Here is a 15,299-nt window from a genome sequence, read left to right on the forward strand (position 1 = left end):
GTGTGCAGTCGTTTCCTCAGTCCGAGGGCGCAACTCGGGAAAAAGAGACAGAGCAAGAAGCGTATGGGGAGAGGGGGAGGGGGGGGGAGGGGAGGGGGGGAGGGGGAGGGCAAGGGGGAGGGGGAGGGGGAGGGGGAGGGGGAGGGGGAAGAAAACAGCAAAGTCCCAAGCCTGCGCGAAACAGTTTTCAAAAACTTTAGCAGTACATGAAAACAATATTCTCTAGCTGATAAGATTCTTTAGGTCAGTCATTCTCGTCACCTCACAAGCTGATCAAGTGTGTAACAACGTCATCAATCAATTATTTGCCGCATAGAGCTGTTATAAAGGTCAGGTTATTATCAAGGCGAATAACGAGTGAAGGACACAAGTCTGAAGTGCTAAAAGTTTCCTTCTTTGCGGCCTTAGAAGCAACACCGCATTTACAAGTTACAAGTTTTACACAGAGCGGCAAACAGAAACAATTCTCTCCCGTCCTCCGGGTAAATGAGACCCTAATCTCGTTCCCACCCGCGAGATCTGGGAACGAGATTAATGAGACCCTTCCCTGTGGCGATCCCTTTGGCGGGAATCCCGCCAAACCGCTTGTCTCGCGGGTTACATAAAAGACAGCGATGCGTCGTGCCACAAAGTGTTTTAAGATCACACAATTGTCATCGATTGTCACTATTTTTTAATCAATGAGATGCAAATAACCGTCCCTGTCTTCTGTAGTTTAACCACTGCTTATGAGCAGAACTTTCTTATCTCTTCCGGCTGTTGAAAAAAGTCAAACTTCTGCTCCATTGAAAAACTCTTTCACGCTGTGTTTTTGTAATTCTGTGACATAAAAATAAATCGGTTTTATAACTGAATAAAACCACTCAATAACCTTTAAACCCGTAGAAACACCAGGAGACCAAAAACTAGTACTTAAGTCATAATGACGGAGCAAAACGAAACAAAATTTTAACAAATTGCTTAGCTAACCTTGAGCTCTGTCAAAATGACAGTACTGGGCAAGTGCAAAATAGCGTTGTTTGTACTTCTGCAAAGTCATCTATTTAAAATGAAGATAACTACCCAAACAACAAGCATAATTTCATTTTGTTTTGTTGTAATTAGTCAAATCAAGACGAAGTTTTACAAAATTTCATATTTCACATGTCTTTCTTTCTGCTAAGAGATTTGGTATTCGGGACATCTTCTAAGAATGTCATTTACATTTGCTTGTAATCACTCAAGACAAAAAGAGAAACGTTTAATACGCACTTCATCTTGCTTGGGTAATAGGTATGCAGAGGGGTGAGACAAGGCTCTCTCTCGTGTTATCTATTTGCCATGCAGAAGGCACGAGTGTAAATGTCATTTGTGGTGACTTGTTCACATTATTCAGAAGTCTGTCCATATCTCCTTTTTCCCTGAAGGTCTAATCCTGGCTTGTGTGCGGACTGGAAGTTTGTGTGTGGCTTGTTTGATAGCCTCCATAGCATGAGTTTCATTGTCACAATTAAATTCAAAGATGACCTTCCCAGCCATGACATTAGCCAGATGATGATCCAATTTGCCTTTTCCTTTTCCCATTTTACTCCCTAGCGGTTTTCTTGTCACTGGTATATCTGCTGTAACCATGTACAGCTCCTTTGTTTTTGTTGCCCTGGTGATGGCCAGACGTGCAGACTCCAGGGCTGCATCTCTTATGAGGGCAGGTTGCTTGGCATAGATTCCATATTGATACCGGTCCATATATTTGTAGCGGAGTGGAAGGGGTGTTCTTGTGGCACGATGACAACAAGGATAGACATTTGGAACCTACATGTATAAACATAGGCATTGGATTGAAAGTAAAATTGATTAATATTATGGTTAGAAGTTTAGGCAAACAAAGCAAAAAAAATTGTTTACTGTTCCCCTATTAACTTTTTGATTGCATCTTCATCTAATAAAAATTATTATTTCTCTCTCCTTTGCAACCATTGTCTGTGTTTTGTCATTGATAATACCTCCTGCTTCTCACTAAACAACAATGAGCGCCAAAAGTGTTGAGACAGTCGGCACTTTTTGAGTACCTTGGACAAATTTTACCCCTCACCCCTTCAATATAACCCCCTCCCCCCGAAACAATGTTGTATTTGTTATCTGCAAGACTTGCCTTGTTTGAGTACAACATTGAAAAGGGGGGAGGGGCAGTGGTTCAGAAGCGGCAGCAGATTAAAGGTGAAAAAACGGGAATTTTAAATTAGTAACAATTTCATCCAACTGTCTCAAGAACTTTTGACGCCCATCGTCTGAAAGGGAAATCTAGCTTTTTGCAATAGTTATAAGTGCAAACTAAGAATCCATGGAACTACAATGTTTCCTGGACTAAGACGCATTTTTCTGATATATAACATAACGGGTTACCACGGGTAACCACGGGTAACCAAACAAATTAAAAGGAATAAGAGTATCTTGTTTCTCAAATATTTTGGTTACCCGTGGTTACTCGTGGTTACCCGTTCATTTCGAGAAAAGAAGCCGTTTTTCACATGTTATTGACAAGCTGTTTGTTGAACAATCACGGATAGTTGCGATTCCATTCAATTGCATGCATTTTTACGTGATTAAATGAATAATATCGTCAATAATAACGTGAAAAGCCGTCAGAGTCACGGGCATGTGACGTTTTACGTACTAGTTGCGTGACACCGTCACACAAGGCGATCATAGGATCAAAAATGCGCGAAAATAATCGGTGGAAAGTAATATATATTCGATATTTGTACCCTGTCCATTGTTTACAATTATTTAATCCATTGTCTTGTTCATACTTGCAATTATTCTGGAAATTACGCCTTTATCTAGAGACTTCACGGTATCGGAGATGCGTCCTCAAAACAGACCAAAGGTTATGAAAGTTATATGTTCTTCTTTAGTGCATCGTCATGTAATTAGATTTACCATGTTAAAAATACTTCTTCTTTAGCTAAGAGATACGCAATGCGTCCTGTATACAAGCTGTCATCGCATTCAAGTTTGATCTTTCGTGCAATTTGTAGAATCTTTTTCACATTCCGACTGTAAATAGTCCCTTTTGCCGTGCTTCAAGGAACTTACACCACTTGCTACGCCAAAACATTGTCCTGTTCTGAAAGAAACGTGTCTTGCGCTGGCGCCTGCTTACCGCATTAGTTTCTAGACAGTAAATCGACCCATCCCATCCCTTAACCTTGGGACTTTTCTAAGACTGGACCGCTTTTCCCGCGAACACAGTTTTTGGTGGCGTCCGATAGCTTTCTTCGTCACGCACGCTCGATTTTTTCCTTTGCTTTAAGCAGCTTTAAAATGCGTTACAAAAACCCCGAGATATTTAAGGTTGTTGCATAATTTATTTGGCACCTAATCCTATTAATTTCTTTGCAAAGCAGACATACGCACGTGTTTCAACACAAATTCTAGCCTTGAAAACGATTTGGCCTTGTTTATGCGCAGGTCTAGCCGATTTGTGACGTCATCGCCAAATTACAATAATCACGATATTTACGCGCTAATTAATCTTTCGTAATGCAGCGCAGTACCAATGTGATCACCTGATTCTAAAGAATAATATATGTTTGTGTCCATGTTATGTAGTTTCTTATTTTCAAGATATACCGAAAATTCACCTTCAGACAATGAGCGCCAAAAGTGTTGAGACAGTCGGCACTTTTTGAGTACCTTGGACAAATTTTACCCCTCACCCCTTCAATATAACCCCCTCCCCCCGAAACAATGTTGTATTTGTTATCTGCAAGACTTGCCTTGTTTGAGTACAACATTGAAAAGGGGGGAGGGGCAGTGGTTCAGAAGCGGCAGCAGATTAAAGGTGAAAAAACGGGAATTTTAAATTAGTGTCAATTTCATCCAACTGTCTCAAGAACTTTTGACGCCCATTGAAGTATCGTGGTGGGTCATACTTGGAAAATGTTGGCCCTAGGCCACAGATGCACAAATCAAGTGCAATAAGTCCTTAAAGATCAAGGCATGATGTACCCTCACTACTGTCCCGTGCACGGTTGGTTAATAAGAGACTTATTGCATGACATTTGAATAATGGAAAAGAGATGTTGAAACTTAACTAGATCTAATACTTAGAAGAAATTGGACTGACCTGTAATAAAGCATTCTAATTAGTTGATTGTAGTTATTGGCTCTCTCAGCTGTTTCATAAATACCGTACATCTTATTTACAAAGCATGAGGTCTTGACATTACAGGAAAGACAGAGGGCTGATATTCTCCCAGATATTCTCCAAACAAGCTTGGTTAATTAGAGATTTGTTACACAAGTGAAAGAGATTTTTACACATATAAGCAGAAAGGATAAAAAAAGGAATTCTGACCAAGGACACAACGAATGAATACCCAGTCCAATACTAAGAAAATATTGGACCATCACTCCAGCAATGGAGCAATCTGATTGGTTGATTTTAGTTATTGGCCCTATGACTACCATAGTCTGTAGTACGTCACTTTACTTTTGGAAGGGTTAACCATGCCAAAACTAAAATACGAATAATTATATGAATACTATGTGAATGTTTCAAATGCCCTTTTGCATATATCTCACCTGTGTTGCAGCTAAAAGAGCGAGGTTGTTCTTTACACAGCCCAGAAATGGCTGGAAGACCTGGAGCAAGAACAACAGCATATTAACTCTTTCTACTAACTTGATGGAGTAAAACCTTCAAACTCATACTTTAGGTATAATAAATTTTTATAATAAGATTAATGCCAATGAACATTGAACATTTTAAGCCACTGTGTATGAGTTCCACTAATTTAATGTTGCCATAATTACTACTGCCTTAATTCATGTTAATTGTCTGAGTCTTGCCATGATGCTTAATAGAGCAGATTGCAAAAGAGTAAGACCATTTTATCATAAATGTAAGTCTTATTGAAAACAATAACAAAAATCTTAAGTGTAAAAGGTGTTTCACCAACAATTCAACATACTAATAAAATGCTCATAAAACGTACAACACTAACCTTTACTCTTGTTCTTGCAAGACCAACAGAAACCGCCATCTTTGATATGGTTCCTCAAAGCATCTTGGGTATTGCAAGAATATTTAGATTATTTGAAGCAGGTATAGTTTTGAAGGACAGCCGCTGTGCAGATATGGTAATCATCCAAAATTTGCAAGGAGATGTCGCGCTGGATCCGAAAATACCAGCAAAAGAAAGAGATGTCGACGATTGGGAAAAATATCCTTTCTGATCCGACCAGTGATGGAAATTGTTCCACAGTCGATGACATAGGACCGGCAGCGCGACCTTCGAGCCCGGCTTACAGTTACGAGGAATTCGATAGACCTAGTAATCGTGACGGGAACCTGAGAGACGACAGCTTGACACAGACTTGTCCGACGTGCGGAGGATCGGGCAAACTAACGAAAGGTAAACTAAAAGTTTGTTTTCTTACGGCTGCTTTATTAATTAACCTTCCGGGGAGCTAATATTAGTTACACTGGTGTATATATGTTACAATAGAAACTTTGTTATAGTAATTATTTAAACCATGCATTACAAATTTAAATAGGATAATAAGGCTCTGAAATTGACGATACCCAGAAAGGAGCAATAATGGTTTTTACCAAATTTCGAAAATAGCGACCCTCATCAAATGGCGATAAGAAAAGGCTGCAGTTTGAAAGTGGTAAGGGTTGTTGCTTTCGAAGTTTACGGTATTGAATCGACTACTGCTGTAAATTACTTATTATTTAACATAAATAATATTAAAATTAATTGCATCATATGTAGCTATTTGTCAGGTAGCAATATCGTGTCTTTAATTTCACTTTACTTTTTCTACTGAACTGGTGGTTAGCTGTAAGTATGATTCACATCTAATGTAGGTGCATTTTAACAGACCTGCCAATTCCTGTGTCACATATTAAAAGATTTTTTGTAATGTGCTCAAAGTTACTTTCAAATTGAATGAAACCTCAAAATCAAAGTTTAATAAGGTAAAAGGAAACAATTAAGAGGTACATGCAGTATCAAACACAAAGGTACAAATATTTTTATATGTAATATATAAACAGAAGCGGCAGAGCATTTTGAAACGTGGGGGGTGGCATCGTACTCTAAGCCAAGCACATACCCCCCTCCAGGAGAGGGGAGGGGGCGAATCCCCCTACTCAAATTTCCCAAAATGTCTTACACGGTGTCCGGTGGGTCCATAATTGATTTGTGACAATGCATAACTAGGCAGTTCAGACGATCCTGCTTCATGGTGCTTTTTGAGTTGTTCTTTAGAAGTCGGAGGGCAGAAAATGTACAGTCTGAAGTTGCCAATGCCTGTCAAATACAATTGTAACGGACTGCGGACCTCTCCTAGTAGCGGATTTGGGAAAAGAGTTTTGTTGAAAGTACTCCATATTATCCCACCAAGCACGATCCTGATAAAACAATTTGTGTCTTGAAAAACCAAATTTATGCTGCACTAGTGATACTTTAGGCACTGAAATGGGGGGGGGGGGGGGTGGTTGAACCCACAAATTTTTTGTTTGGGGGGGGGCTAGAGCCCCCTGCCCCCCCTGCTCTGCCACCTATGATAACTAAAGCGAATAGTTTAAGATTCCGCCATCCATGACAGCTTCGACTAGACACTGACCCCTGGTCAGCCCCCCCCCAAAAAAAAAGTGAAAAGGTAGAGTGTGTATAACTGACCCCACAACAAAGCAAAAAGGGAAAGAAAACAGAAATTGCTGAGCTTTTTTTATTTCAATCACTAATGAAGAAATGGTCAAATTTGCAGGAAAGAATTAATCTGGATATTCTTTTTTTTTTTTTTCCAGAACAAGAACATGACTTGGTTGCACTGATCCCAGTACGAGACAGTCGGCTGAAGCCAAGGAGAACGTAAGCCTGTTGATTGGTAGATGTTGTGTTTGTGTAAAAGCTAGAACGTTACAAGATGTGTTTTGTTTTTGTTTTTCAGGATTCTTTATCTTGCAGTGGCCATTTTTCTTTGCTTAGCAGTCTGCACCACCATTGGTGTGCTTTTCTTCCCCAGAAATATATCAGTGAAATTAGTCAGTGCATTTCCCAAAAATATCAGTATTCCAAAGACAAACAAGACAGATCCTTTCATTATCATAAATGTAAGTATTTTAGATCCAATGATACTTGATATGACCATGAATGTGTCAGTGAGGAACAGCGGATTCAGGTTTAGCAATTAATGGTCTCAGTTGTCACTGTGATTGTCAGGTTGATCGATTGCGTTGCGAGGCAAAATGACAAATGGGAATGACAACGTTCTGGCAGAGAAAAAGTGCTACAAACTAGCTGTATTCCAGGTTCATCTGATCTTCCTCAGTAAAAAATACTGGAGTTATTCTTTTGTAGAATAGTAGGAGTATTCTATCTTGATTTCAATTGCCATAATAAGATCCAAGACAGGATTCCCTCTTCAAGTAATAGTCACTGGACGAGTGACAGTGTTCTTTTTGTCATTCCCGCCGTCAATGTCTGTCATTTTGCCCTTCAACGGAATCAATCAACTGTGACAATGAAGGTGACAACTGAGACTGTTAAAACTCAACCTGAATTCGCTGTAACACCTAGAAGACTGAGCCCCAAGAGAATAAGGGAAGAACTAGATTTCAGACAGTAGCAAACACTGTCCATTGAGCAATTTTTATCTAAGTACTACCCTTCAAATGTTTCCCCTCTGTCACTGTCCTGGACTTGAGATCAACAAGTCCAGATGGCCAAGATTCTTGTGTTGTGTTCTTTAGCAAGGCACAATTCTCACGGCACCTGTGAAATCCAAGAGCCAAGTCTTTGTGCAGGTGCATGCAAGTATTAATGGGTCATAACAGAATAACAAAACTGCACTGTTCACAGGTGTGATAAAAGTTTGCTGGCATCAATCAATATGTCGATCAATTAATTTATTAGAGTCATAACACGCGATAAGGTTGCCCTTCCTATCCGAGCCAGTGGCCAGGGCTGCAAATAAATTTTTTCACTTGAAAGGACATATGTCCAACTAAGACACCATCTTGGTCGGAAAAGACAAAATTGTGGTCGGACATCACCAAAAACAAAAGGTTGGATTTTATTCATTGTTGAGGTAAAATCAAAAACTTGTCTGGACATCATGTCTGACCACACTCGGGATTTCAATGGACATAGCAAATTTTGGTCAGCCAATGTCCGATGACCGACTGTTATTTGCAGCCCTGAGGGGCTCATGTATAAAGCAAGGAAACATACTACTCAGCTAACTTAACTGTATTAAAGAAAAAACAATTCCATAATGGCTGTATGTACAAAATGACAGCCACGCAATAATTTTGTTTTGATTTGTACTGATATGCAACCCTCCAAGTTAAGACCATTTTAGTCATCATGGCGACCAAAATTTTGGAGCTGGTGACTAAATTGGAACCAAAGTCACCAGCCTGGCGACTAAAATTGAGAAGAAGGATTGAAAGCATGAGCTTAATTTAGCGACTAAAATTTTTCACTGGCGACCAAACCCGAGTAGTCGGTGGCCAAATGGCCACTAATGAAAAAAATAAACTTGGAGAGTTGATATGTCATACTTTTTGTAAGTACAATAAAGTTTTTTATGTGTGATGTAGTTATCTTTTAAACATTTCCACTTTCAACAGTGTACTACTTTAATCAAGAATTCCAACTTTTTTGAGGCACGTTTGGATGACTTTAGCATTCAAGTGAACTGGAATGACTATGTTGTAGCTGACCCAGACATCCCAGGAACTATTAAGATTCCAGCACGTTCAAGCCGTAATGTATGTTACTTAATATGTGAGAAATTTTATTATCCAGTATGTTTTTATTTCATGTGGGTACCGTAAAGGCTTTATTAAGCACCCCTCCCTTTTAAGACCCCCTCTCTAATAACTGAGCGGGGGGAGGCGCGGTGGACTAATGGTTAGCACGCTGGACTCTGGATCGAGCAGCCAGGTTTGAGCCCTGGCTGGGGTCACTGTGTTGTGTTCATTGGCAAGACACTTTTTTCTCATAGTGCCTCTCTCCATCCATGTGTATAAATGGGTACCAGAAAATTAATGTTGTGGGGAGTAAAAATACTCCTAGTCACTTCATGCTACAGAAACAGGGATAAGTTATGGCCTGTATGGGCCACTAGGCCTGACACAGACTTCAACTTTACCTACCTCTAATAAGCCGCCCACTGGACGGAGTCTTGGTTCTGCTAGACCAGGGTCGGGAAGGAAATGGCACCCCTGGAAAGCTCTCTTCGGTTTTTTAGGCTGCCCAAACTGAGGAAAATGTGGTATAAAAAGATTTTCATTCAACGGAAACCATAACGGCTACTTTTCTTTTCTTTCTTTTTTTTTTTTTGCAGCATACTTTTGTTGTGAAAACTGTTTACACAAAACAAGAAGCAATAAAGATAAAGTAAGTTGTGTTTTGTTAGGTTTCCAGGGCTTGAGACTAACTTTTTAATTCACTGGTTTACTGGCTAGTGACATGTCAGATTTTACTAGCCAAAAGTAATTTTTCACTAGTCAGGTATATTGATTTCTGTCAAGAACAGTTGACTTTTCCGAGTTTTTCACTAGCCAAATGGCTAGTAGCCGTAGGAATGCCAAACCTGGTAGCCAAAACCTAAATTTTAGTAGTCTTTGGCTAGTTGGCTACCGTTAGTCTCGAGCCCTGGTTTCACAGTAATGTGACTTTTATGGAGACGATTTTTAGAAGTTGAAAATGTGTAAAATAGTCTTTTTAATCAACACAATTACTGAGCTTTTTCATAAGACATGAACTCTGAAGTTCAAAACGATTGCAATTCTCACTGCCATCAATCATTACAACAACAATCAACGAACCTTGAAAAAGAAGAAACAAACAAAATGGACTCAAATCTACCAATCACAAACAACATACACGACTTTTTAAACCTGTTGCAGTAAATTTCTGTTTCCTGAGTGTTCTGCTAGGATCATTAACGGCAGCGAAAAAAAAAACGCATCAGTTGATTCAGCAGACTGTGCGTAATTAAAAGGTACAGTGAGGGCAAAGTTTATAGCAGTTTTAGACTGTTCACAGCCCTCTATTTTTTTCGTATGTTTCTTAGAATAAGATCGTTGAACGCGGGAAAAAGGAGACTCGAGGGGGGAGGCGAGGGAAAAAACTTACACTGAATCTATTTTCAATCTTGTCCAGCTAATCACACCTGGCCAATCACAACAAATGAATATCACAATGAACCAATCAGTATACAACAGGTGCTAAGCGGGGGAAACATGCGACTGCTTCTGATTGGTCAGGGCAGGAGAAAAATGTGTCAGTGACACAAGATATTCTAAAAAACATTCTGAGTTCTTCTAACAGTAGTTGAACTTTTGACCTCTTGTAGCCTGCGAACAGGCTCCTTAGCGAGGTATATGGTGAATAGAATCAGTGGGCGGGGCGAGCTGAAAATATTCAAAAAGACGAGTGCGTTCTCGCAGACCCAAACATCGCTGGGTTCGCTCCGGGCTCCGATCCCAGATTTTTTCTCTCCAGTCCCCACACGGGAGCCTGTTGGCACGGTGGATCTTTTCAGACGCCGGTCGGACGCGTCACCACTGATCTACTAGAGCATATAACACACTGCAGTGCTTCATGTAGGCCACCATCACGCTTCTCAGCTAATGAGCATGCATAGAAAGTTGCTATCAGAAAAAACTCTTTGAGGTATGTCACCATTTGTTTGAGATAGTAAAGCATTTTTTCTTTTTTCGCAGGAGAGTGTGCTGTGGGTGGTCATTTAATCTGGCGTTCCTTATAACGTAAGTAAAATATCTAAATCTCATGAAAATTTGCGATAAGACATTCGCTAAAAACATTATAAACTCCGTTTAAAAATTTTTAAAAGACGACGACGTTTCGACGTTGACTTAACGTCATTATCAAGCAAAGAAAATATGTGATAAAATGTATAAATACTAAAAATAGACAATGGAGATTAATTAATAAAAGTTGAGAAGTAAAAAATGTTCATTGTCAAACAAAGAGTTTAGCACGTATGGAGTCCGCCTGCGTATTCAAATTTGGTCGCAGTTTCTTTATAAATAGCATCTCGTAAATGAGACAGTCAAATTTTCCTCGGCATTTTTTCAGGACACGAAATTGGTTTTCCTTTAGGAGGTTCACATCGCCATGATTGAAATGCTTTCCAATCGCCGATGATATGTCTAGCGATGGAGTGCATGCCTACTGCAGCGTTTCCGACAAGTGTAAACGGGATTTCTGAGCGGAAATATATGAAAAAAAAAATATAGATCAAGACCAATATATGAAAAAAAAATATAGATCAATATATGAAAAAAAATATAGATCAAGACCAAGTCGACGGCTTTTTACAACATCTTAATAGCCAACAGCCCACTATTCGTTTTACCATGGAAACCGAGAAAGATAACAGCATTCCCTTTCTCGACACGTCAGTTATAAGGGACTCAAACGGCCTTCTTACTACCAGTGTGTATAGAAAGCCCACACACACTGATCAGTACTTAGCCTATGACTCACACCATCCTCAGTCAGTGAAGCGTGGTATTGTTAAGTGTCTATATGACCGAGCCAAACACCTCATAACAAAACCATCAGTTATCTCTCAAGAAAAGAAACATTTATCGTCGGTACTTGTTTCTAACGGTTATCCGTCTTCGTTCATACGAAAACTTACTAAGACCACAAGACCAACAGCCAACAACGAACCCACGCAGGAATTTAAATCTACTGCGGTTTTACCCTATATTAAAGGTGTATCAGAGGTTCTTCGCCGCTGCCTACAAGAACAAGGCGTTCGCACCGTCTTTAAATCTGACACAACTCTTCGGTCTTACTTAGTACGACCGAAAGACGCCCTAGAACCAGGCAAACAAGAAGGTGTTGTATACAAAATTCCATGTGAATGCGGCAAAGTATATATAGGGGAAACAGGGAGAGCGATGCAAGACAGGATAAAAGAACACGACAGAGACATAAGGCTGGCTCATATACAAAGCTCCGCAGTTTCGGAGCACGCAAACGAAACGGGGCATATTCCTTTATGGAAACAAGTCAAGTTTATCGATCGTGACCCTCACCGATACACACGCAGGGTCAAAGAGGCTATCCAAATAAGACTTCATTCTAATAACATCAATAGAGATAGCGGAATTGAAATTCCTGAAGCATGGATACCTACGATCAGAAAGCATAACAGCCGTTCAACTACAAAGCGGACCTATGAGGGAACACCATCTGTTAGTCGGAATAATAATGAGGATCGAAATGCACCAATCACAGCGAACCAACGTGCATAAATAGCGACGCGTAAACAATCGACCTCATCGACCTCAAAGCGATTCTATCGTGAGACAAACGAATAAACGTTCATTACCTATCTTACACCACGATGAACAATATTCACATCTTTAATGACATATTTTCTTTTTCTGATCTTTCGTGGTATCTCATCTACAGGGTACAGGCAAAAACACATTCACTGACAGTGTCTGCAGAGGCCTACTGACGTTGGACTAAAATACATCAACTGTGAACTAGACGGCCCGGCCTGGATGAAGAACTGTTTTCCATATTAAAGGCATGAGTATACTTAATTTCAATTAACCTAAATCGCAGATCTCACCGCCGGAACACAGAAAGCGATACAGCCAATCAGAACGTAAGAAAGTAATGGCCCTCCTGTTCCAGCCTTGTGATTGGCTGTTGAATAATACTCATTGCGTGCAGCGGTGTTTTCCCGCCAAAAAGTGACGCGTCCGTCACAGCTTCCAGTAACCCCCGTGTGAGTTTTGGGCTTGGAATTCTGATTTTGTTGGTGAAACTGTTTTTGTATTACCAATTTGCTGCCTTAGGGTTACTCTTTTTAAGCGACTTGATACATTCCATTGGTAAATTGAGTAATTTTATGATAAGTAGGTAATTTATATAGTCATTTTATTTATATAGAGCGGTTTTCACTTGAGTGTCGAAAGTAAATTGCGTTTGCTTTGGTTTTGCATTTCTACGCTCAGTGATTGGCTTAAAAATCTCGCGCCACTTTCCTAGCCAATCAGGAGTAAAACCAAAACCAATCCTGACTCGCTCGCGCACGTTTTCCCGCGCTTCGTGCCGGTTACTTGTATTTGCTTCGAGTTTTGATTGGTTCACTGTATTGTCCGTGTCTTTTGTGATTGGCCGAAGTAATTACATTGGTTTTGGTTTTACGACACTCAATTGAAAACTGCTCTATCGCCTGTGATAACCTAAATCTTACTCTAAAATCGACAAAATCCCAAAATCAAATTGTCGCTATAAATTTAAAAAAAGGAAAAGGAAAAAAACCAGTCGCTAAAATCAGAAGCTGCCTAAAATAGTAACCAGGTATATATCATTCCAAGAGTTGACAACTTGACATGCAAGCCTTGCTGTATTGTTGATACGCAAGAAAAATGTGTTGCTTCTTGCAACAAGCAAAATAAGATTTTGTACTTTTTTTTTTTAAATAAAAACAGGATTTGTTTTCCTTTGAAAAAAAGGTAATTAAATTAAGTAAATAGAGAGAACCGTTTTAGTGATTTATGACGGTTTTCTACTAAGAGTACAGAAATCGCGAATAATATAAATGCAAGAAGACAATTTAGATATTAGATTTAATATTTAGCTTGCGATGTAAGGTAGGTATGAGTACAAATTTCCGACTTAGTTCTCTGCCAGTTGGATCAATGAACGAAGGAGAACACCATCAAAAAAATAAATAAATATATTCGAGTGTGTTATTTTATTCAGTAAGAAATTTATTAATAAAAAACATATTAACTTACTACGTTTGCTGTGTTTTTGGAATGTTTTGTCGGGTGGTGGGATTGTAGCATCTTTATACTTTTGTAAGGGAAACGGTCAGATTTTTACTCAAATAGGTGCGTTTCTATTCGTCATTTCTAAGTAAAAAAAAAATAACTTACTACGTTTGTTGTGTTTTGTAAGGCAGTCGAATGCGGCATCTTTGCACTTATGTTTGAGAAACTGGCAGATTTCTACTCAAATAGGCGCGTTTCTATTCGTCATTGAACCATTTTAAATGTGGCATTCTGCTGTGTTTTTCGTCTTGACAGGCCTTTTTTCAAGTTTTCGCTTTATTGATACCTCATTAGTTTGGTATTTGGGTTAAACAACGTTTCAGAAAAAGTATGCAACCTTTCATTGAAAGGTAATCGGAAAAGTTGTTTTGTGAATACAGCTCAGTCGGATAACGGAAATATTGACCTCGAGAACGCCCTCTGCGGTGAAATGTCATGTTTAGTTAACTTTCACTGATTGGATCTTCACCCGGTAAATAAAAAGAAGGGCTGTAAAGTTGAATTCATACACGCAAGGAGATATCCATGCTATCTACTCGTCCTATGATTTATAAGAATAAAACTTGGGAAGGCGTTGATAATTCAAGATTCCACGTCTTCGTATAAATGCGTGTTTTAACCACGACTTCGTTTATATTGTCAAATAATTGTTGCGAATGAATGTTTTAAACAGTACGAATCCTCGGGATCGGTTTATCTATTTTTTTTTTTCAAAACTAATATAACCCCTTGATTTCTAAACATTGCAATGTTTTTCTTAGTATTTTTGTCATAAACGCGATTTATATTAAAGCTTATTGAAGTAATTTAATTCAGCTGTTTCCTCTGGCCTTTTTGGGCCAGATGGCATCCGTTCATCTCTCTTAATTTTGCGAAACAGTGTGCTGAAACTTTACGACTTTGCGTCTTTCAGCACGCGAACATCCAATTAAAAATTAAAGTTGACATAATTGTTGATTTTAATGCTTTTTGAAATTTAAAAGGTCAATTGAATTGCCAGTGATCGTTCAGTATTCCAGTATTTAGTCTCGAGTACCTGTACCTTGTGCATTTTTATCACAAACGGCTTCGACAAATAAATTAATTTAAATCCTTATTTCTGTAAAAACAAATAAATAAATCTCTTGCAAAACCTGTTGCAAAACTTGACATTCAAGGAAACATCAATATTAAAATGGTAGCCAAAAAATTCAAGGCTATAGCTAAAAATGTTTAATCTGGTTCAATATTTCGGTTGGACAAAACTAAATTTCATTTTCAGTTTAAAATTTTGGAAATTGAAAATTCGCAGTGAGGATGGAATCAGCCAATCGTATATCGGTATTTATATCTAACCCGCTTTCCTAGCCCCCTTGGGGGCTAACCGGAATTTTTTGGGCTAATTAAAGACTGCATTTTCTTCTGTTTGATTTACCTTGTGGTTTTTTGTAAACATGGCGCAGAAGTCGATTCATTTCTATAT

The 15,299-nt window shown here is 39.0% G+C and overlaps 2 protein-coding genes across 2 annotated transcripts; one reads left to right on the top strand and one right to left on the bottom strand.

The window, feature by feature from the left end:
- Nucleotides 1-656: 656 nt before the first annotated feature.
- Nucleotides 657-5,067, bottom strand: LOC144661621 (large ribosomal subunit protein uL16-like). The gene is made up of 3 exons (XM_078522425.1): nt 4,989-5,067; nt 4,567-4,626; nt 657-1,791 (listed from the first exon to the last, which is right to left on the bottom strand). Exons 1-3 carry the CDS (start codon nt 5,025-5,027, stop codon nt 1,372-1,374), a joined length of 519 nt encoding a protein of 172 aa, XP_078378551.1. The 5' UTR covers nt 5,028-5,067; the 3' UTR covers nt 657-1,371.
- Nucleotides 5,068-5,114: 47 nt separating this feature from the next.
- LOC144661620 (transmembrane protein 106B-like) lies at nt 5,115-13,478 on the top strand. The gene is made up of 7 exons (XM_078522424.1): nt 5,115-5,399; nt 6,803-6,866; nt 6,946-7,108; nt 8,630-8,770; nt 9,349-9,401; nt 10,733-10,777; nt 12,459-13,478. The coding sequence occupies exons 1-7, from the start codon at nt 5,150-5,152 to the stop codon at nt 12,505-12,507; spliced, it is 765 nt and encodes a 254-aa protein (XP_078378550.1). The 5' UTR covers nt 5,115-5,149; the 3' UTR covers nt 12,508-13,478.
- The last annotated feature ends 1,821 nt before the right edge of the window (nt 13,479-15,299 follow it).

Source organism: Oculina patagonica, chromosome 7 (assembly GCF_052425735.1).
Source record: "Oculina patagonica isolate OP01 chromosome 7, crgOcupat, whole genome shotgun sequence".
In the NCBI taxonomy this organism is placed as follows: domain Eukaryota; kingdom Metazoa; phylum Cnidaria; class Anthozoa; order Scleractinia; family Oculinidae; genus Oculina; species Oculina patagonica.

Bases quoted from the DNA above. Each gene is read 5' to 3' on its own strand.
- LOC144661621 (XM_078522425.1), bottom strand. From the start codon at position 5,027: ATGGCGGTTTCTGTTGGTCTTGCAAGAACAAGAGTAAAG. The intron at 4,627-4,988 runs GTTAGTGTTGTA...TTCTTGCTCCAG, and splicing joins TTGCAAGAACAAGAGTAAAG to GTCTTCCAGCCATTTCTGGG. The intron at 1,792-4,566 runs GTGAGATATATG...TTATACATGTAG, and splicing joins CTCTTTTAGCTGCAACACAG to GTTCCAAATGTCTATCCTTG.
- LOC144661620 (XM_078522424.1), top strand. From the start codon at position 5,150: ATGTCGCGCTGGATCCGAAAATACCAGCAAAAGAAAGAGATGTCGACG. The intron at 6,867-6,945 runs GTAAGCCTGTTG...TTTGTTTTTCAG, and splicing joins CGGCTGAAGCCAAGGAGAAC to GATTCTTTATCTTGCAGTGG. The intron at 9,402-10,732 runs GTAAGTTGTGTT...CTTTTTTCGCAG, and splicing joins CAAGAAGCAATAAAGATAAA to GAGAGTGTGCTGTGGGTGGT.